This window comes from Sinocyclocheilus anshuiensis, unplaced genomic scaffold (genome assembly GCF_001515605.1).
Source record: "Sinocyclocheilus anshuiensis isolate Anshui unplaced genomic scaffold, SAMN03320099.WGS_v1.1 scaffold836, whole genome shotgun sequence".
NCBI classification, from domain to species: domain Eukaryota; kingdom Metazoa; phylum Chordata; class Actinopteri; order Cypriniformes; family Cyprinidae; genus Sinocyclocheilus; species Sinocyclocheilus anshuiensis.
The window spans coordinates 159,209-182,058 of NW_015551122.1; the positions used below are offsets into that span (position 1 = coordinate 159,209).

At 38.8% G+C, this 22,850-nt stretch overlaps 2 protein-coding genes and 1 pseudogene across 3 annotated transcripts in view; 1 reads left to right on the forward strand and 2 right to left on the reverse strand.

Annotated features, from left to right (window-relative positions):
- Positions 1-2,878: 2,878 nt before the first annotated feature.
- Positions 2,879-14,838, reverse strand: LOC107663104 (alpha-(1,3)-fucosyltransferase 11-like). 2 transcript variants are annotated; one of them, XM_016453259.1, is made up of 5 exons: positions 14,791-14,838; positions 10,266-10,938; positions 4,643-5,265; positions 3,346-3,535; positions 2,879-3,210 (listed from the first exon to the last, which is right to left on the reverse strand). In XM_016453259.1, the coding sequence occupies exons 2-4, from the start codon at positions 10,929-10,931 to the stop codon at positions 3,388-3,390; spliced, it is 1,437 nt and encodes a 478-aa protein (XP_016308745.1). In that variant the 5' UTR covers positions 10,932-10,938; positions 14,791-14,838; the 3' UTR covers positions 2,879-3,210; positions 3,346-3,387. The 2 variants fall into 2 exon arrangements, with proteins under 2 accessions (XP_016308745.1, XP_016308744.1); XM_016453258.1 differs by having other exon boundaries at positions 2,879-3,535.
- Positions 14,839-14,840: 2 nt separating this feature from the next.
- On the forward strand, positions 14,841-19,141 carry LOC107663108 (ras-related protein Rab-9B-like; annotated as a pseudogene).
- An 80-nt stretch (positions 19,142-19,221) lies between these two features.
- The window catches only part of LOC107663105 (myelin proteolipid protein-like), a 10,985-nt gene continuing 7,356 nt past the window's right edge, over positions 19,222-22,850 (reverse strand). Inside the window, exon 7 of the mRNA XM_016453260.1 lies at positions 19,222-19,738. Within this exon, the coding sequence (XP_016308746.1) occupies positions 19,577-19,738 (162 nt within the window). The 3' untranslated portion in view covers positions 19,222-19,576. The remainder of the gene's footprint in view (positions 19,739-22,850) is intronic.

Consider the following 22,850-nt stretch of genomic DNA (forward strand, 5'->3'; position numbering starts at 1 on the left):
TTTATTGTTTTGTTACAAGAATGTGCAATAAAAAATATATAAATATATAACATAAGAAATACTGAGGTACACAGACATTCAAGACCTAAACAGGTCCCAGGAGTCCGTTCACACCAAGAACGATAACGATAAAGATAACGATAAAGATATAGTTCTAAAAATCGTTCTCAATATTAAAGAATAGCATAGTTCACACCACAACTATAACGATAACGATACATAGGAACGATATCGTTGTGATCACTTTCAAAACCAGCTGATGAACGATAAAACACTGACAGCCAATCAGAATCCATCCTGCTGTAACGAGCTCAAGAATTTAAGGCAGACGCACTGTGTGCTTAGAATAAACAGACTGTGTCTCATTTAGAAGGCCCTTCGGAGGTCGCATTCGAAGGCTGCATACGTCATCGAGGCTGTCTCATTTCAGAAAAGCAAGTAGGACACTTCGAATGAGACCTTCTTTCACAGGAATTCGGAGGATGCATGAGGTGTATCCTTCGCTGCTACAGATAACCCATAATTCTTTGCGTCGCCGTAAACAACTGTTGTTATGGCGTTATTTTAATGACAAATGTCGAGAGCGCATTATTGTGGCGCGAAAGCACATTAATATAATGTGCGAGTGCAAATCTCCCCACTCGCACGCGGATTTCCTTTGCTCTCGCACAAAACTTGACTTAAAGCGCTTAAAACGTGTCTCTCCTCTCACTCAAACTGTCCTGTGCACTCGCAAATCTCTCTGTGCTCATGCGCTAGATATGAATTCTTTTCACACCTGAATTAAACGTTGTCAGAAGTTATCATTGTGCACTTTTAAAAGTATCTCAAAGCAGATTTGTTCACTAAAGGCCTTTCCTTGTTTTTTTATGGTTATATTTTTGTTTGAACATAAACTGGTTATAAGCACTTTGTTTTACTACTTTATCTCTTTTATGTTTGTTTGTATTTTCTTTTCTGTGAATGCACATATACATCTCTCTGTAAAATACTTTGTAAACACTTTTAAAAGGCGCTATATAAATAAAGCTTTAAGCAATCAGACCTCCACAAATGACCGATGAAAATACTATGTGAAAACTAATTGGCTGAGAGGGAACTGAATCTGGAATTCTTTTGACAATCAAAGATGGATCTTTAATTTATTTCCAGTTTAATAATATTTAGCAATGTTAATTAAATGTGGCATATATTAGAAATGGCTAGGAATTGGGTGCTTGGATGATTTGTACATATAAATAACCTCTGTCCAACTGGTTGGTCTCTGAGCAATTTATCTAAAAACAACATGTTAAGACTTCATATACATGATCAATATTATGTCATAATATGTCAGATACCTCAACTGAAGTTAAAATCATTGCAATAAATTCTCAGTTGGTATGATGGCAATAGTAACAATTCAACATCAAATGCAAAAATAGACGTAACAGTGTTGGGGAAAGTTACTTTTAAAAGTAATGCATTACAATATTGCATTACTCCATAAAAAAGTAAATAATTACGTTACTTTTTATGGAAAGTAATGCGTTACATTACTTTTGCGTTACTTTTTAAATCTGGAAAGGGCTTGCTTGTTTGTTTTTAAAATAAAAAAGTTATTTTACATACATTAATTATTGCAGGTTTGCGTCATATTCTGAGTTGCATTATTTTTATTAATTTTGAGGAATACTGAATCTGTTTTTTTTGTGAGTGAGGTGAATTAATGCATATTCATATTTATTTCAGATCTTCTGATTTCTCTCAACATGGGGACAGGAGAGCTGTCAATCAATAAATTGAAAAAAAACTACTACGACTTAGTAGTATTAAATTATAAAGAAATTTCAGATCCATCTTTGAAATCTGATAGGTTGATAACATTTGACAACGTTGAATTCAGGTGCGAAAATAATTAATATCTAGAGATTTGCGAGTGCACAGGACAGTTTGAGTGAGAGGAGACCATAGACTGTATAAAAACAGGGACAGACACGTTTTAAGTGCGAGTACACTCTGGGCGAGAGCGTCGGGTTTTGTGCAGAGCAAAGGAAATCCGCGTGCGAGCGGGGAGATTCGCGCTCGCGCATTATATTAACGTGCTTTCGCGCCACAATAATGCGCTCTCGACATTTGTCATTAAAATAACGCCATAGTTGTTCATTTGAAAAATGCCGGCGCCGGCAGATATCACACACAAGCGCAGATGTGGTGTTTACAACTTACCTTAAATCGCCTTGGTAAAAACGGATAAACTTTGCTTTTAATATCCTCGTCCTTTTTTCTCTCTAACAGATGTCTGCTGTACGTACGCTGCAGCTCCTCAAACATTGAACAAAATAAAACAAAAGCATTTTTTTTTTCCAAATTACTTTCCAAATTTAGAAATCATTTTCCTTCATTTAAGTAGTGTGAGAGCGCAACGATGCTCTACATTTGTTGTTGGCATAGCAACGTGGTACTTCCTGTTTCCTTTTCCGCCGGTCCTACGAAGGCCGTCTCGTTTGTTGAGGACACTTCATATATGCATCCTACAGAGGATGCGACCTCCGGAGGGCGCAGCCTTCTAAATGAGACACAGCTGATATCGTTATCTTTATAGGTGTCAACAGGGCTTTATAGGAGAATCTCATGAACCACTCAAGAACAGGTCCAGCTCACTCAAAAATCGTGTTACATTTTGCTTACAGAAGAATCACACATATTCACTATACTATATGCAAAAATGAACTTTCAACTGTGACACTTCGTTCTTCGTCACAAACTTCGTTCCAACGTCCAATCAGTTTGAAAAAATGCTAAATTTTAACTACTAAAAATGGAAATTGCTGTATGTTCAATAATAAGCATCACCATTGAGAATAAGTCAAATCATCCAGACACATAATCAACATAGTTTTGATGTATAATTTGTTTAATTATCATGAAAATAACATTACTATCCAAAATCTTTATGGTCCAAAAGAGGGGGCTGCTTTACTTTACAAAAATCAGAAGGAAAAAATACTGCATAGTGACATTTGACCTTGACGTGTTTTCATGAGAGTCACTCTTCAAGACCATCATGCAAAGAAACTTTGTCCTCCATAACTGCAGTGATATCCGTCCATGATATCTCCTGTGATGGTGCAAGCAAGCCTGAGTGATTGTGAGCTGTGAACGTTCAACATCCGCCGAAGCCCCCAGAATAACATGCAGCTCAAGAACATTCATTATGAATGTATAATACTGAAAGGGAATATTTAAATATAATGAGATTATTGTTATTAGACTAGAAATGTCAAAAATGTAACATTTCAAGAACGGCTCATCAGCCTTGGGTGGATTGTAAAATTGTTTTGAGCTGTCAGAGGACGTTTTGACCTGTGACGTCCCCTCGGGTGGATGGCGAGTCCTGAGATCATCTCATCGGCCTCTGGCTCTCCTCACAGCGATGCTCTGTATATGCTGCCACAATAAGGACGGATCTGACACATTGTGTCTGACGAGCGACTCCAAACCCTCAGCTTGATCCAGACTCTGCCAGTAGTCCTGCGGCCACATCTGGAGCCAGCTGAGAATAAACGCACATCACAGTTTCACTCTACTCCGCGTCTTGCTTTAAAACAACATTCACAACACATTTAAAGGGCTCATGAACTGAGAAATCTAATTTCCCTTGATCTTTTGACATATAACAGGTCAATGTACTATAAAAACATCCTGTAAGCTTAGATCAAAAACAGCTTTTATTGAAACCAAGCTAAAAAAGTGTCACATTATGACATCACAGTGCGACGAAAGACCGCCTCTGCAGAATAAAATCAATGCCTACTTCTACATCACTGCCTCTTTAGCCCCGCCCACTGGTTAATGCATGTAGTAGGAGGAGAGATGCAAAGACAGGATTACTCCAACAAAACCTTAGAGATCCTCCGAGGATTACAAGACACTGTAGTTGCGTCACGTTGCGAATCCATTTCTCTTTCATGTTTCATGTTTCATGTCATCTCTTTCATGTTTACTGTCGGGGATTTGTTGTGTCGCTCCGCACCACACCCAGTGCAGACAGAATCACTGATTATAATCACTGTTGTGCTGCTTGCATCGAGTGTAGACACAGGGTAACATTAGGAATGAGCTCCAGATCGCGTCAATGTTTGTTTGCTTGCTTTACTTTACTGCAGATTCATTTTTAAACAAGACTGTTTGACGCAGGCTTTTCAGAGAGACTGAAAGTAAAAGATTATGCGGAGTCTGACTATATTGCATCCAACAACATTTTGTGCGTGTTTTTACCACTATTGCATTGGCTGTTCCTGATCGTTTGATTTATACGGAGTATTTATCAATTTTGAACCCAAATGACCCATGTTGTATTCTTAAAAACATCACAGCAGCATCCATTTATTATTTTAATTTGCAAAACTTAGCCAATCATAGAATGCACTAAAAACAGACTGTTCTGCAGAGAGGGTCAAAAACAGGATAGAAAATAGCCCACATCATCTGAAATAGTATGTTTTTTGATGTTAAAGTCTTGCTAACATTATAAGTGGACTTCAGAGAACATTGTAAAAAAAAAAAAATGCTGTTCATGACCCCTTAAAAAGTGATGCAGTTTAGAGTGAAATGCACATACTGTATATTAGCAAAAAAGTGACAAATGAAAGCTGTTTACCCATCATTTGGGTCAATACTTTCCACAGGTCCGTATCCAGGACTGGGCAGCGGGCAGCCCATGTGTGAGCTGTTGGCCATTTTTGGTTGAGGCAGAGGGTTCCGTTTTGGGTTCTTCCTGTGGACTTTCACTGCCGCCAGACGTTCGTTCTCTCGGGAGCAGACAAAGCACTCAAACCCGTTCAGGTAGTTTGGTTTACTCATGTCATTGACACCCCACTCTCTGTTCTCCAGTCCCTCCAGCAGACGCAGGTTCGTGATCTTGCTGGGCGTTTTGTACTCCAGATAGCGTGAGTACTTCACGTCATCTTGATCCAGAGTCTTTATGAACTCCGCCAGATCCCGTGAAGAGTGAAACTCGTCAATGAGGATAGCGGGATGACTGTTTGGCAGCCAGTCGGCCACCGATGATGAGCCCCTGTAAATGGGCACACAGCCCTGGTGCATGGGCCGCCACAGCTTCTCCGTCATGTAGTCGGGACACAGGCCGTTCTCCAGGGCCAGGTGGAACTTATAATGGCCAACGAAACTCATGAAGCGTCTGTCTTCACCAGTGGCTGTGCTGGTGTCCTCCAGATAGTCAGGCAGAGGTTTGTTATTAAGGCACTTCCCATACGAGTCAATCTGAGGAGAAGACCAATTATGATAAAAATTTGGATTTTAAGACCTAAGTATACTTCGTTTTTTGCATGTGTGCACAGCTGAATATATGGCCCTTCAAAATAAACCATTGATAGCGTGCACAATCACAAGTGCTTGACATGCACGCTAGAAAGTTTCACCCTGGTCCAGTGTCAGTGCTATTTCATTTAAACTCATTTTTTCTCAAATTTACTCATTTAAACTGGTTTATTTCTCAATCCCTTCACACATGCACTATTCAACATGTCTATAGTTGTTGTGTCTCCAGTAGTTTCTTCTTGTTCCTTCTCTTCAGTTTCATTTTTGACTGTGAAACATCAGGCTGGGCCAGTGTTGCCACCTTGTGGACAAACTAATCAGTGCAAAAAAATTCAGTGTGTACATGAGAGCTGCATGCACTGTATGGAGTATCAGGCTACACAGATACTGTGCTGATGACACATTTGAGTTCCACGCACTGTATGTATATCCTAGCATATGTGGGTGGTGGCTAAGGCGTGCATAGAATATTCTGTAGTTTAAGACATTCTGGGTAGTTTCTAAGTTGTAAGGGTGGTTGCTGGGGCACTGCTATGGTGTTCTGATATTGTTACAAAAGGCTGGAATACACTAGATGACTTAAAATCTGAACAGATTTTAAAACATTAGGTATCATACATTTGCCGACTTTGAAAATGTTTGATTTACCAGGGCAAGTTAGAACTGAGAAAATGTAAATATGTACCTCAAATTAGGGCTCGACCGATATGTGTTTTTCAAGGCCGATGCCGATACCGATGATTACAGATCACGTAGACCGATAACCGATATTTTGAACCGATATATATGTCTGGTGTAAAAATGAAAATTAATGTCAAAATTAAGAATAACAAGGGTTCTGACAAAAACTGCCTTCCCTGGTGTTGGTTGAGTGTAGTACTCCCACAGTAAACTCTTTTATTTTTTGGCAAACTCTTTATTTAATGGGTTTACCATTATCATAAATTCATGTGGAGATGAATGTTTTAAATACAATTTTGAATACAGAAATATTAAATTATTGAAATAACGGCAATTATACCTAAAAATGAAACCGCCAGCAGGTGGCGGCAAATCACAGATTTTATCACTGAATCATTCATTCAATTGATTCGTTTGAACGGCTGATTCATTCAGGAACGAAGCAAGTGACTGTCTTTATGAATGAGTAGGTAATTTAATCATTGCCAACACCGCTGTGTTTGCTTTTAGAGATGTGAAGCGGCTGAGCTGTTACTATATTTGGAACTATTTTCGTTGATGAAATAGAGCAAAATCAGGCAGTACGTGTTTATTGAACTGTTGAATTAAATCAATATCACATTTGCAAACTCTTTGAATAATTATTAAAATCTGTCACTCTCCTTATCGCGATCTGTGGGCGCACGGAAAATGAGAGTTCTCAAGACTCAGAAGCACGTGCAAATGATAAATTCCGTCATCTGTCATCGGGTTATAAGCGCGGAACCTGCGGGAATGAGTAGAATTGTTATCAATAGCAATCCTGCGCCTGAAATTCAAGTCCTGCTCTGTGTTCTCTGCTAATAACCCGACTGTGAATGATGCGAGAGGCGTTATGTTGTCAGTGAGAAGCTGCAGCCGTGGCGGGGAGGATTTTTGGTGTGCTGGTGTTCTGACAAATAATGCTAATTTACCTATCAGATTATGCTACCAACAAAAAGTCAGAACACCGGCAGAACAACAACAATGTGCTACATGTTTCTTTTCCCCTCATTTTTTCCAATTGACAGAAATCTGTCGTAGCGTCAGAAAACTTTCATCCCTAAGTAGTATTATGTAGCCTATAGCATACTGCACCACAGTAATATATTTCTGATAATTTCTTTAAGTTAACCCGAACTTATATTTTGACGGGTTGCCATGAGGAACTTGTTTCTGTAGGTCTATGTAAATGATATGAAGATAGTTTTACTCCAATTAAACTGTCAAATGCTCATGAAGTGACTCTCAGAGGGAGTCTGAGCAGTTCTGGGGATGTTGTTCATGTATTTTGTCCTCATGTAGTGATAAGACAGAAGCTGAAATCACCGCGAGCGTCGCACACTTTGTATGCAGTAGTCGTGCTGATCTGGCGGCTCTATCGGTCCCGCGCAGATCTTGCAAATTGTTGCCATAGTGAATTCAACAGGTGAAGTAGAAGATTCTGACGTAATTGTTGCGTGCACCGCATTTTATACTGCCGCTCGAGCTCGTCAGTATTTGCATGCGATTTGCATACTTCGCGTCAATTGGCCAGTCATTTGGACTGGCGGGGGAAAGGTTGGAAGGGAAGGAGTTCCCATAACGGAGAAATATCTCCGTGATGTCTCGTGAAAGCTCGAGAGGGAACTGTAGTTTTTTTACGTAGTTTTCCTTGTAGTATAATGTGCCACGCCCGCTGATTTCCACAGCCAGTAATATTGAACTGCTCTCACCCAATCAATGATGAACAGAACCAGACCAGACTAATTTACCACAGATCGTTTTAGCGGAACAAGTGCCTGTGAACTGATAGGAAATATTTATGTACAAAGTAACTTTTTGTATATTTTCATCTCTACTAACAATGAACATAGGCCGATTCCACGTCTTTAGCATACTTTTTGCCAACAAACAATGAAACAGTATGATAAAAAACAATATGATTTTCCTTTATAGATTACATTATGTGAGCGAGCTAAGTGATTGTCCGCGCTGCTGTCGCCGCAGTCCTGACATAAACGAGCATCTGCATGCTGCTGAAGTTATAAAAAGACACCGTTTTAAATGTATTGTAATATTTTTACTGAAGCTTCTCCAATATGCTATCCAATAACTGCGCTCAGACCCAGAGGATATGACTTGTTTAAGATGATCAGATCAAACCAGTTATTTTTTAATAATACCGAATCTGGGCTTGGAATATTTCTTTATTTGAGTGACTCAAGTTTGATTTAACAACAAATCTAAATACGAACAAAAAGAAATAAAGAGAAATGACAAACAGTTTGATTTTATCATCATCATCATCATCATCATCACTAGATTTTATTATTTCGTTCTGTCTGAAGAACGGAAAAACGAAAATTAAGCTAGATTTTTCGTATTTTTTGTTCGTGGATAAAAAATGAGCTTATGCATTTGTGCGTGAGCTGAAACGCCACTTTTCAACTCAGCGTGTCTTTACCGTCTGTCCCATCAAGCATGTACATAAATATTTCCTATCAGTTCACAGGCACTTCTTCCGCTAAAACGATCATTGATTGGGTGAGAGCAGTTCAATATTACTGGCTGTGGAAATTAGCGGGCGTGGCTCATTATACTACAAGGAAAACTACGTAAATAACGCGTACTTTTGTGCAATCAGAACGGCGTTTTTTACGGCGTCCTGTGGCAAGCCGACGGCGTTAAAAGCGACGCTTTTTACAAATACTAAAACGCCATTAAATACGGTGTTTTTTACGGTTTACGTGCGTTTTTTATGGCGTCTGCTATCAGGACGGCGTATTTGACGGCGCTAATATTGTTTAAAACGCCATCAAATACTGCGTTTTGTATGTAAACGCGATTTATCTATAGCGTAAATGTGAACTTCTTGGCTTGCCATAGATTAACAATAAAATTCCTGCACTTGAAAAAACGCGCTCGGTTGGTTCGCAACCCGCCATAAAACCAAAAGAAGAAGAAGAAGAAGAAGAAGAAGAAGAAGAAGAAGAAGAAGAAGAAGAAGAAGAAGAAGAAGAAGAAGAAGAAGAAGAAGAAGAAGAAGAAGAAGAAGAAGAAGAAGAAGAAGAAGAAGAAGAAGAAGAAGAAGAAGAAGAAGAAGAAGAAGAAGAAGAAGAAGAAGAAGAAGAAGAAGAAGAAGAAGAAGAAGAAGAAGAAGAATAGATGGCACGGACGGGATCGCAGCGTCGGCGGGTTGTAGTGAATGACGTGATTTACATTTGCTGGCTTTGGCCAGCCTCTAAGCTAACGCCTACGTGCCTGTATTGAATATGATTACGCATCGCTCGACAGCACCTGAGTTAAATATATGAGTGTCACAGCAAAGGGTCTGAATACTTAGGACCATGTGATATTTCAGTTTTTCTTTTTTAATAAATCTGCAAAAATGTCAACAATTCTGTGTTTTTCTGTCAATATGGGGTGCTGTGTGTACATTAATGAGGAAAAAAAATTAACTTAAATGATTTTAGCAAATGGCTGCAATATAACAAAGAGTGAAAAATTTAAGGGGGTCTGAATGCTTTCCGTACCCACTGTATGCACAGAGCTGGGTAGATTACTCAGTCTGTTACTGATTACAGATTACATGATGAAAACTGTAATTAGTAAAGTAATCTAAGTTACTCCTTTTAGGTAATGTAATTAAACTACTTTTTAGATTACTTTTGGATTACTTTTTTTAAATCAAACTTGTTTTAAGCTTACATTAAAAGTATCATATTGATATAAAAAAAGACTAAAAATATTTTCAATTTTTTTATATCAACATCATAAAATGCATTAAACATTACATTACACTACGGTTTGCCAAACTGGGTTTAATGTAAGAACTGCAGTGGGTTTGTGAGTTAAAGGGTTAGTTCACCCAAAAATGATAATTAGCCCATAAATTACTCACCCTCAAGTCATCCTAGGTGTATATGACTTTCTTCTTAACTGTAATCAGATTAAGAGCATTTCAAAATGTAATATACTCTAATTACAAGTACTTAATTATAAAATATGTAAATCTAACTTAAATATGTAATCAGTTACTACCCAGCACTGTATATATAAAATTATTATAGTAATTTGCCCATCATATGCTGCATGATTTGCAACTCCGACTGCCTCAAATCTGCAGAGTGGCTCTGACTTTCGACCACTAGCAAACTGGCAAAAGTCACAGTGTATGCTATGGTATTCTTGGTTGCTAAAGCACCTGACCATTTAAATATATTTACAAATGTATGAAAATCTGACATTTCTTACAGTATTACCTCTATATACTTCATCAGCTCTTGAACGTAGCGATCGCGGTCTGAAGGCACATCACAGTGGGACTGTATGTAGAGCACAGGGGCCAGACCGGCCCGTCTCCAGCGGTTCTTCTCCTGCAGAGGGACTGCCGGTGCTTTCAGAAGATAATCCAGAGAGGGCAACCACTGCAGCGTTAGCGGATAGTCCGACTCCCTCCTGAACGTGGCTGTGTAGTTAAACAGCCTGATTCCAACACTGTGAGACAAAAGGTAGTTATTCATGGGCGACTCTTCGTGGAAAAGCGCCCAGGTTTGATGTGCCAAACGTGGCAGCGGAGCCTCATAGGCCCGGAAGTCTGTTCCGTAGAAAATAATGGACGCCGTGCGGCGATACAGCTGAACTTTACAGTTGCTTGTGACTAGGCAGGATGAGCGGGCGCAGTCCACACGCTCTGTGTCTCCTGGGAAGTGTGGGAAAAGATTGGAGCTCCACCACAGAAGGATGGGCAGCTTATTATTGGGGCGAGGGTCAGTGTTTCCAGGGCCACGGTACGAGCTCACACTGGCAAACTCCATGTCACTGAGGGCACTCTGGGGCTGGAAAACACCACTTTCCCCTGTGTCCACTGGCCCCTGTCCCCAGCAGCATACAGGGACCACCATAATAAGCCACAGGCAAAGCGCCATAGTCAACCTGAGAAAGACAAAGACACTGCACTGAAATTTTCTTGGTTAAAGAAAATTCAAGCATCTACATTGTACAGTGAATAGGCTATTATTAAGGGCAAAAAAAGGCCTCAGTGATAAGGTTTGCCTGATGTGAAAGCATGAAAAATGCTAAAAATAGTCCAGTGCTGCATCGCCAAGAAAATGTAAGCCTGGTTTATATTGAAAGTCCCCGCAAGAGCGCAAGGGAGCGAGCAGCAAAAAGGACGTCATCGCGGTGTGGGCGGTCGTGCACATTGAGTGCAAAAGACCTTGACTGCATCCGAAATATCATACTCACTGAATAAGTACTTCTTTTGAATAAGTAGTTACTTAGGGACTTTTAAAAAAGTATGTTCTATGTAGTATGAATGTGTGTAGCATGAATGCAATCCATACTACATTCGTCATGTTGTCAGTAGCCGGGCTTCCATTCAAAGCTGCGAATTTAACTTACGCGCAATATTGGAATATCGCATAAAACGTGTGAATAAAGCACCATTTCCATCCAACGAGTCAAAGAGAACAAAATCGTCACTTCCTGATAAACTGGCACTAAATACCACTAAACAGCACTTTCGGAGGTGGATGCTGCTGTTTGGGAGCGCAGTCATGTAAGACAGTTCTGGCACGCATTTATACAGAAATACTTTGACGGCAGACTTTGACTCAGGCATTTCAGACTGACCAAAACAACATTTCAGATGCTGTGCAACGAGATCGGTCGGCTTTCAGTCAGGACAGGTTGGAAACACTTCAGGAGTTTCGAAGTCGTCATCTGATTGATTGCTTGAATTATACAGGATTTCCGGGAGACGCGTAGAGATGCACCGATTGCAATTTTCTTGGCCGATTCCGATTTTTTGTAAATCAAAAGATACGCGCTGCATTTTATTAATTATCAGCTCATTTCAAGATCAAAGACTGCAATAGGAGAGCGCGTGGCATCAGCACTGGAAAGATAAGTTTGTCTGACTACTTGAAACCTGCGGGAATGATGTGCAATACAAGCATTTAACCGGAGCGAATGAGACGTGTGTGAGAGAGAAGGGGTCGTCGGAGAGAAGAGAGCGAGAATGCGCGGCTGACGTTATTGCCTGTGCTGCTGGTAACAAAACGGATCGGCTCGGAATCGGAAAGAAGTGAGACTGACCGGCCGATCACCGATCCGGGCCGATCATGAGGAAAACCGGCCGATTCCGATCCCTGGCCGATCGATCGGGTGCATCTCTAGAGAGGTGTTTATGTTGTTGTATATGGCATCATTGTAATCCTTGACTATAAAAACATAGGGGTAGACATCACCTTTTCTGTGTTACCATGTTGGTTCAGGAGATATAATACAAAATACATAATTTGGTAATGGCGGAAAGTAAAATGGCCGCCATGACGACCACGAGGCATTTTTTGCATGGCTCCATTTCTGAAAATGTTCAGGGCCCCAAACTGTACAAGTGTACCAAGTTTCATGCTTTTATGAAAAAGTGAACATTATTTTTCACATATAGGCTAACCTGGACTATAAAATAAGTCCAAGAGTTTAACACATGGTCTGTTATTGTGGGGACATTTCCACACCCCTAAACATGACGCGGCACAAAACAAAACGTGATTGGTTGATTTACCTATCAGTCATATGGCCTCCTTGGCCATTCAAAGTGGCCAGGGTCCCCAGACCTTCTGCCGTCAGTGTAAAGGTCTGGCTGTGTGAGACTACGTTATGCCGTCCCATAGCACCAAGTCACATCAGTTTGTTTGATGCACATGGAGGAATTTATTTGCAAAATACATTTCCATCTCCCATTAACTCTTTTTCCCACAAGTCAAAAACCACCTCAAGCGAGCATACTTTTTTTTTTTTTTTGAATTAAGGGATTTTTTTTTTTTTAATTGAGCATTTCCATCACTCGTTTCTGATGCGATACTTCAAAATGCGCATAAAAACAGGGTGATGGAAACATAGCTATTGTCACTGGTGTCAGTCGTATAAAATACATAGTATTTTATATGGCTATGGCGGACCAAACCTGCAGAAATTAAAAATAAATAAGTAAATATATAGATAAATAAATAAATGTAATAATAGGAAAATAAATAAAGAAATAAATGAGTTTATTTTTATTACCTTTTTCCTATATGTATTATTTTCCGTATTCATTTTTTACATTTATTTTTATTATTTTTTAATTTTATTTACTTATTCTTTCATCTATTTTTATATTTGTTTAATTTATTTATGTATTTATTTATTTTTAAATGCATTTATTCGTGTTTATTTTTTTATTTATTCTCACATGGATTTATTTCCAGATTTATTTATTTATTTATTTTTTTCTTTTTACTTTTCCATGTGCAACATGAGGGAGACGGTACGGAGCTCCAGTGAATCATTGGTTGAGAGCTCACACAGAAGCGTCAGATCAAACTAACGCTAGAGATCGGAGTTTGTGGGATCAACTGGAGAGTTCCAAGATATTTTCACATTATGATGTCTAATTATTTTATAGCGACTGAATTCAGCTACTCATCCTCACAGTTTCGTCATTAAGCCCAGAACCATGAACGTTGTTCCTAGTTTCTAGGTTGATGACGCCTTTAGACACACTCGGTGGAGGTTTCTAAGGCTTGTGTTCATTTTGTAAATTGTGTCTTTGCGAGTAGTCACCTAAACACAGCCAGTAATGCCTCAAGTGAATGTAACAGTGAAAATCAAATTGAGTCAGTAATATATTGGATCGGTGCATGAGGTCTTAAAGGGACATCAGCCTAATATACCTGCTGCTGTTTGTGTCATTAATGTTAATCAAACAACACAAGAGAAAGAGAAAATCACTGACTGTTCTTGACTGAATCACTTTAGTAGCGTTAATAAAGATGAATGCATATTTAATTTATACTAACTACTATTATACCTGCCTGAAAAACCTAAAGCACTGTTTATTTAATTTGTATAATTTTTTTGTTCTATTGAATTTATTTGTGCTATTGCTTGTAATTTCTTTATTTGTTCTTATTTTATTATTGACTGTTAACTTTTCTTTAATAATGTTTATATTTTATTAGTTAGGCTAGCGGTCAGTGTTGCCAAGTCTGTGGGTTTCCCGCGGAATTGGGCCACTTTTATACTGCTGCTGCGGCCTGTTATTTTTTTAGTCCACAGGTTGAAGCACACCAAGGTGTGACCTCCTGGAATGCAATTTTGATAGCCATCTTCCCCTGAAATGCTTTGGTATTGAAGATGGCTTGAGAATTGTGAAATTTCACTGGTATCAAAATGTTGCTGTCTTAACAATATTATAGGGTTATATGGCATGGGTCAAAAACAATGTAAATAATACAATAATTTTTTAATTAATTAAAAAAAATTTTGATTCATTTTTTTTTTTTTTTTTGGCAGGGTCATTAAAAATTTTGGCAGGGGAAGTAATAATCTGAATCTCTATCCCAACCAGGCAGGTAGAAAAAAATCCTTAGTGTTGAGCCCTGTAAAATATTTAGAACATTTAGGTACATGTACAGTAACACATATGGCGTAAACCAATAGAAATGGCTGTATTTCAAAACATAATGAGCTTTCAAGCCAGCCTTTTGGGCATTGTGGTGTCGAAACTGACTAAGGTGCCTAATTTAGACATCATTTTTGGTCATCATAATGGTAAGACGTAGTCAGCAGCCTACTTAAAGCGCATTTTGGGCAACAAATTCGCCTATTATAACCAGAAATGCACTCTGGGTATACAGCACACTATGTTTTAAGCGCAGCCAAAGAAGAAAATAAAAACACATTTCCGACAAAGCACAAACCCAGACGCTTATTTGACCTGACAGCATACTTTCTTACTTCAGTTCAGGACAGACGCATGCTGTATGTCTGCATTCCCCCAGTTTTTCCTCTGCTCGCGGTACAATATGAGGTAATTCAGAGAGTATTTTTGCACGATTGAAGTCATTTAAGACCAGAGTGAATTTTTTTTGTCCTGTATGTATGTTCACGTATGCGTAACAGTGCTGCACTTTATTTAATAAAGCATCTGAAACTGTGGTAGTCATATAGCTAGATGGAGCTAACAGGGCTGAGAGTATGTATAAGGTTAATGACACCAAACACGAACATAAAAATACCAGCCATGTTTATTAGTTATAGCACGAGCTGAGATCGAGCAGCAATTGCGAGAGTAATAAAAATAAACCGTAGCTTTAGCACTCGTATGCTAAAAACACAGCTGTCATGCACGCTTGCGCATGCGCAGAGAACGATCATCGGTTTCCTCTATTTGTATTTAAATAAATACGCAAGTAAACACTTTATTAAGATATTAAATAACGCCGAATAATGCATTGTATTCTGCCAGTATCGTTTCGGACTTTGTATAAGTGCTGCCTGTGAAAATTAGTCTGTCTGTTTTCTTTAACAAAAATTCACCATAGCAACCTACTTGCTACAGTAAAACATTTGGTATTAGCCACAAATATCATCAAAAAAGATACAGAAATGACAGTCTGAAAGAATACCCTGTTTGAAGGAAATCCCATTAGATAACTACAGTGATGAAGGTTTGTGTTTTATAATCATTGTAACATTTGTAAGAAATAATTGTTACTCCAATATATTATAATTATGTGCATTAAGGTGTGGTCACGAGCAAAAATTCATCAAAAGTTTGCGGGCAAAAAAAGGTCTCTTGTCCATTGTCAGCGTAGCACTGCGAAATCTCTGTGGGAACCTTAGTTTTCACGCAAAACTCCCAGTTGCACGGATTGCTATTGAAATGACTGGATTTTGCTTTCAAAATGTTGCACCTTTAGGGTAATACAAGACATACTTTTGGAATTTAATCACAGTAACCAAGCTAGAGTGTTGTTGCTTGTGGTGGAGCAGGAAATGATCACATTAGACCATGTTTGTCGCACACTGATTTTCATCTTAGCACAAGCTTAAACGTTGAAATTAAAGAGCAAAGCAGATGGCAGTCCTGTGTTTAACCAATCCGTGTGCTCTCAGAGAAGGTGTTGTCCCGGCCAAAGTCTCAGAAGAGCATCTGACCCATAAACAACCATTATCTATCTGCCATACACGGTTTAGCCCTTTCATAGTTCATCAGCTGTCGATTGAACGTCTGTTTATTTAACCTGTAAAGTCACTGTGGGTGTATTTGTGCTCGTCAGGCTACAGTGAAGGCGTGTGGCACCGGGGGCCGTTATGAGTGGGAAGAGCCTCTTGTTGAAGGTCATTCTCCTGGGGGACGGCGGCGTGGGCAAAAGCTCCCTCATGAACCGCTACGTGACCGACCGCTTCGACTCGCAGTCCTTCCACACCATCGGTGTGGAGTTCCTCAACCGCGACCTGGAGATCGACGGTCGGCTGGTCACCCTGCAGATCTGGGACACGGCGGGCCAAGAGCGCTTCAAGAGCCTGCGCACGCCCTTCTACCGCGGGGCGGACTGCTGCCTGCTCACCTTCGCTGTGGACGACCTGCAGAGCTTCCAGAACCTGGGCTGCTGGAAGACCCCATCGACCACACCCTGCTGAGCAGCTCCATTGATCTCCACGGAAATCGTAAAGTGGCTCGCTCGTCCTGCTGTTGAGGTGCCTTGTGGCTTCATAGCTGTGGACCTACTCTCTCTTGCTGATACGCTTGAGAGCTTTCTGTGTAGGTACAATGTAACAGAGTTACCAAACAGTAAAGGCATTTCACACATATCTGGCACACATAACATATTCCATGACGGTTTCCCAGTCGAAGGCTTGTCTGCTCGTGGCGTGGTGTTTAATGATAGCTTCATGTCCTGGACCGCAGATCTAGCCTCCCTTCTGCCAGTTTCTAAATGGACCATCTTATGACTAATGAGCTATTATGCTGTGGTACTCATTTTTTTTCAGATATTTCAAAATACAGAGTCCGATATTACAGACCTTTTTTATTGGTAATATAATATTGTTTGAAAGAAATAATGCAATTTTAATTTATTTTGCTAATAAGTTATTCTTTGGGTGAAGTCTGTCAAGAACATGTTCTCAGGTCATATTTCACCTCAAATTCAAAATAAAAAAAATAATATAAAAAAAAAAAAGAAGATTAAATAAAGAAAACGCAGCTTATTTTTGACCGTGACATTATTTTAATGATAATTTAAACACAAATTGCTATTACCATAACGTGAGAAAAACTCATGATCGTTATTGTAATATTAAAACAACTAAAAAACGTCATTCTCCTTTATTTAAACTGTAAATGATTTATCTGTCATTTTAGCATTTGTTGTATTAGCTTCAATTTATGCTGGTTTTAATAATTAGTCAAAATAATTGTGTCCACACATGATGAAGCAGTTATATGATGAGAAGCCTTCACACTCTTCATGCATGAATTTTTTTATTTTATTGGTTTGTTTATTTTGGGTTGAAATATGACCGTGTCTTCACTAGATTCACCGTGTTATGGTACATGTAGTAAAACGCATAACCTCAGATTAGTGTATATAGCCAACAAATAGCCTGAGATGAGTACAGCACTATTTTTAGACAGAAAGGGAATTTCTTCTATTGTAGTATTGTAAGATTAAGATTTTTTTTCCATTACAAGTAGTTCTTTTTTTGTACTGTAAGGTACAGGGAGTTTGTGTTAGATGTTACACATGTATTGTTTTATTTTTTGAATGATTTTGTTTCAGTTGTGTGTATATTTGAGTGATTTTACATGTCTGATTGCATGCTGAATCTGGGTAGTGTTTAATGAAGCGAGAAAGTCTCTTGCATGAGGAGTGTGTGTGTTGGTCAGTGTGTGGGTTTAGACCACATCGGTCTCAGTAAATGACTCAGGAATGTGGCTTAGACAAAGGTACAGATTATTTTCTGAAAGCATGCAAGAACATTCCTGTCTACATTTAATGCTGGAGCTTGTTTGGACGTCCACAGCAGACTTGAAGAGACTCACAGCTGATAAATGACTTCACGTTAGTCATGTTGATATGAAACTAAAGCACACGGTACCCAGTTATCTTGCACTGACCTTTGACCGTGTTTAGAGGGCACTTGTGAAAGACCCTTGATTTAGTGCATTTATAGGTACTTTAACTTATTTTACTTAGGCCTATATCTTTTATAATATTGACTTATTTCCTAGTGCTTTCCCTACAATATGAATGTTCTCGTTGCCTCTGCTATACATACTGCTGTAAGTCTCATTACAACTAGAGAGACCCAAATCTGTGGATTGGGCAGCTGATGTTCTGAAACGCTTAATGCGTAACCTTTGCTTGCCTGCTGTCATACGTTTGTTATACATGTAAAACATTGCATGTTGTTACTTTGTTTTTGTTGATGGACATGCTGGCATATCTGCTGCATGGTGAAATAGATGCACCACTGTGTTTCTCGTACTCAAACTGCTAAACACGCAGGATCGTATTAATTGCTAATACTGGAACATCAGTATTTGTCTATTTACTGATAGTGTTTTCCTGCAAATAAAGGTACCAAACATTGGGTTTTACAGTGAAGAAATGTTACACTATAATCAGATCTGTATTACATGATGGAAAGATTCTCTGTAAAATCATAACAGGACGCAGAAGTGCAGTCTAGCACGTTACAAAAATATTTGATTAATCTGTCAAAAATGTCAACTTGATAACCAAACTAAAGCTTTACAATAAGCAGGTGAATGTCACGAAGAAATGTCCAGGTCATATTTCATCTCAAGATCAAAAGAAGTTGTATTTTATGTAAAGAAAATGAACCCTATATTTAGGATGCTTAATGTTTTTTGCATTGTGATTGTTTTTATGACAAATAAGCAAATTTCCCCTCATAATTCCCATTACCCTCGTACAGTAATGAGAATCTAGACACAAAGTTTATATGTACATACATACACATATATATAAAATCAGCATACATTCAGTACAAATGGAAGATATATATATATATATAATTTTTTTTGTTCTTTTTCATTCATGGAAATTTAACCTGGATGTTTTTCGTGAGAATCACTCAAGCTGTTTCCGCTCGAGCTGGTGTAGCATTCCTGCCACAGTATTGCATTATGTTACAGTTCACAGGAGTATTGTATTTCATTAATAATATCATATTTTATTTACCAGTCACAACCACGGTAGAGAATTGTGGGGGATGTAATGTGCTTAATTAAGGGCATTACTGCAATGAATGTACTAACTATTTGTCACTCTTTTTTTGATTTGTGCAAGGTTGGTGCCCCAGTGTTCAATGCCGTATTGTACTGGCTAAGACTGTATTTACTGACATGCTAACAGACTAAATGTGTGGTGTTTTGAAAGCAGGAGTTGTATTACCCTACTGTTTCACGTCATCTCCAGTGCAATAAGGAGGCCAAGACTTCTTTTATTTGCAAATTTACTTTGCAAGAATCCAGCGTGATGAATAAACAAACTGCAACAGCAATCATATTGTGTGGTTTATATATACCGTCATAGTTTTCAACATGTTAAACAAAATGCTCTTTCCTGTTTATCCTGGTAACATAATCTTCTTAACTGAAATATAGTGTTTATTTTATAACATCAAATCAATGTTTTTGGTATTCTCAGGAATAATACAATAACCAGACCTCTTGTAGTCAGCAGAAAGCGTGCACACGTCACACAAGTCACACGTCAGCTGCGTGAAGCACATAAGGAGAACAGAGACTTCCTCTGTGTTCATTTAACACTCGGCCAAAGAGCGTGTGCAGCCTCCTCTCCTCCTTCTCTCTGCGGTGACGCTCTTTTAAAACAAGCTGACATGCTGCTAGATGCAGTGGACAGTGAATCTATGAATAACAAAACACATGAATCATTTGTGAAAGGCACTGACCTTTATTTTCTGCTAAACCTCCCAGCCATCAGTTTTTACAGACCAACAAACTGCAGCCAAGCAGCAGGTTCAAATAAGAAACCGGAGCTGAAATAAGCGTCGAGTCTGTACAAAAAATAATCTAAGAAATACTGTTAGTGCTAATAATAAACCAATGGAATAAGCCCTTTGATGAATAAAAAAAAGGACTAATTAATTGGCAATTTAGCAAAAGAAAGCGTTATACAATAACTACAATAATCTCCTGATAATTAGAGTTACAAAACAACATTAACAGTTCACACGTCGATGAAAATTCAGTTATTTGTCGCAGTCACGTTGTTCCAAAACTGTATGACTTGAATTCAGCCGTGTAACAAAAAAGGAGATATTTTGAAAAATGTTCATGCTGCTCTTTTTATACAGTGATAGAAAATGCTCTAAGAACAGAAAAGCACCATGAAAATGCGTGGTCCATATGACTTGTGCACCACATTTAGAGCTTTCTATGACGCATTACAACAGGTTTAATATCAACGACGCCAAACTCAGTCAAATTTGATTATGAGGAAGCACAAATGACATTTTAAAAGAGCATGTTTTTCAAGGGACAACAACAATTTCAGTTGTCTGACTTCAGAAGCCTTGTGATGTAGTGCACTAGTCATGCATACGGGTTTGGAACGACATAAGGGTGAGTAAGCGACGACAGTTTTCATTTGTGAACTGTTTAGGTGAACTACTGCTTTAAATCTACACTAAAATCATGCTTTCATCAAACGCTACGGGGTGATCAAGCATCCAACATGTATTATAAAAAATGTTCAGGATGAAATACATTAAAACATCCTGAATGAGTTACTTGTATCTACAGAAAACAAACAAAATTAAGCTACGGCTGATAAGGCTGCTTTTTTCCATTTTTGTTTTCTTCCTAAGTGTCTTTCGCTCTCAATTTTCAGTGAAATATCCCAGCCACGAAACACTATTAGTAACGACACGCTCTGCAGTAAAATATCTGCTCAGCCGCATCTGTGCACCGGTCACAGAAAGGCTTTTATTCAAGCAGCTGAAAAGTCCCAGAAGCCTCTTTGTCAGTGGGCGATATCTTCTGACGCGTAAACTAACCCCTAGCATGGGTTTGTGCCGGGGCTTTCCTCTAAACAAAGAGGGGCTGATCCATTGTTTAGGCTTTTCTCAGTCCTTTCAAGCGGCTGTGAGAAAAAAAAGTGCTGGGGTCACAAGAAAACAGCATGCATTGCTGTCTCTCTCCATGGCAACCAGATGTGAGGGATGGTCACCATGGAAACCAGCTATCACCGCCATGAGATTGAAACTCAAGCATCTAAAATCTTATTGCTACCCGATTATTATTTTTACTTTTATTTCCCAAAGCAATTATAGATTTTGTCCAATCAAGTAATTTCAACTATGGAAAAAACTGCAGACTGTCTCAAATGGACTCGTATATTAGCTGTAAACAAAAATATTTGATAGTAGGTACAGAAAGTAAAACTCAAACTATACTTTCAGATCTCAAAAACAAACTTGACCTAAAAAGGGTAAAAAAATAAAATAAAATGTATGATATGAAAGCACAAGAACCCAACCTCAATATTGTAGCTAATACGAAAAGGGATTCTCTTCGAGTCAACTAAAGAATAATGGCAGCAGAAGCGTGCGATTGGTCATGATTTGAGTTTTCATTGTGAATGTTGACTGTACAGTTTGTGTACTGCTGAAGAATAACAGGCCATTTAAGTTGCCTAAAAAACATGACTCGTTTAGCTTGAAGGCAGAATATCTCCTCTAGTGGTCGGGAGCAGTATACAGGTAGAAAAGGCAAATTTCATGTTTGTAAATCTTTACACCAAAAAAAAAAAAAAAAAAAAAAAAAATCTACAAGAGAGTCAGGAAATTGTGTTGTGTTGTGGAAAAGAAGATGAGAAATTCTAAAGTGCTCCAATATGGTGCTGTTATTGACCGTAGAAGGACACCAGGACAGAACAGACGCTAACAGCGTGGACTGATGCCTTTCCTCCCCAGATACCGCAGAACTGCAAAGTTATAGGTGGTGGACACAGTAAATGTGAGCTGAAGAGAGAAAAACAGAAGCAACAGATAATGAATATGAATATGACCCAGTGAGTAGAGACTGATCAGAAAACTGTGGTGTTTCCAGAGAAAACCCAACCCACAAGGGTGTTCGCCAAGGTGTTACTATGCTTTTACTGGTGTTCTACGTGTTTTTAAATCATATTACAATGTGGCTACTAGGGTGTTGCTAAGTGGCTGCTAAGATGTTATGAGTGGTTTTTAACACATTGCTATGCACTTATTACAGTGTTCTGAGTGGTTGGCAGGGTGTTGCAATGTGGTCACTAAGGTTTACTAGGTTTTTGCTAGGATATTTTGAGCGTTATCACTTTGCATGTGATCACAAGGGTGTTCTGTGTTGCTAGGATCTTTTGCGCTGTTGTTAGGGAGTTGCTATGAGGTTGTGGGAGTTTAGCTTAATTTAATGAAAATTGCTTAAAGGAACACTCCAATATTTTTGAAAATAGGCTCATTTTCCGACTCCCCTAGAGTTAAACAGTTGAGTTTTACCGTTTTTGAATCCATTCAGCCGATCTCCGGGTCTGGCGGTAGCACTTTTAGCTTAGCTTAGCATAGATCATTGAATCTGATTAGACCGTTAGCATCTCACTCAAAAATGACCAAAGAGTTTCTATATTTTTCCTATTTAAAACTTGACTCTTCTGTAGTTACATTGTGTACTAAGACCGACGGAAAATGAAAAGTTGTGATTTTCTAGGCCGATATGGCTAGGAACTATACTCTCATTCCGGCGTAATAATCAAGGAGCTTTGCTGCCGTACCATGGGTGCAGCAGGCGCAATGATATTACGCAGCGCCTGAAAATAGGCTAACTTCCGTCAACATAACCAACGTGACCACCTGCTTGCACAGGGAGTGTGCTGAAACTATTTTCAGGCGCTGCTTAATAGGGTTGTCAAAATGGCTGAAAAACTACATTCGAATTTTGTACTTAAATATTATCAAAATTCGAATTATATTCGAATTTATAA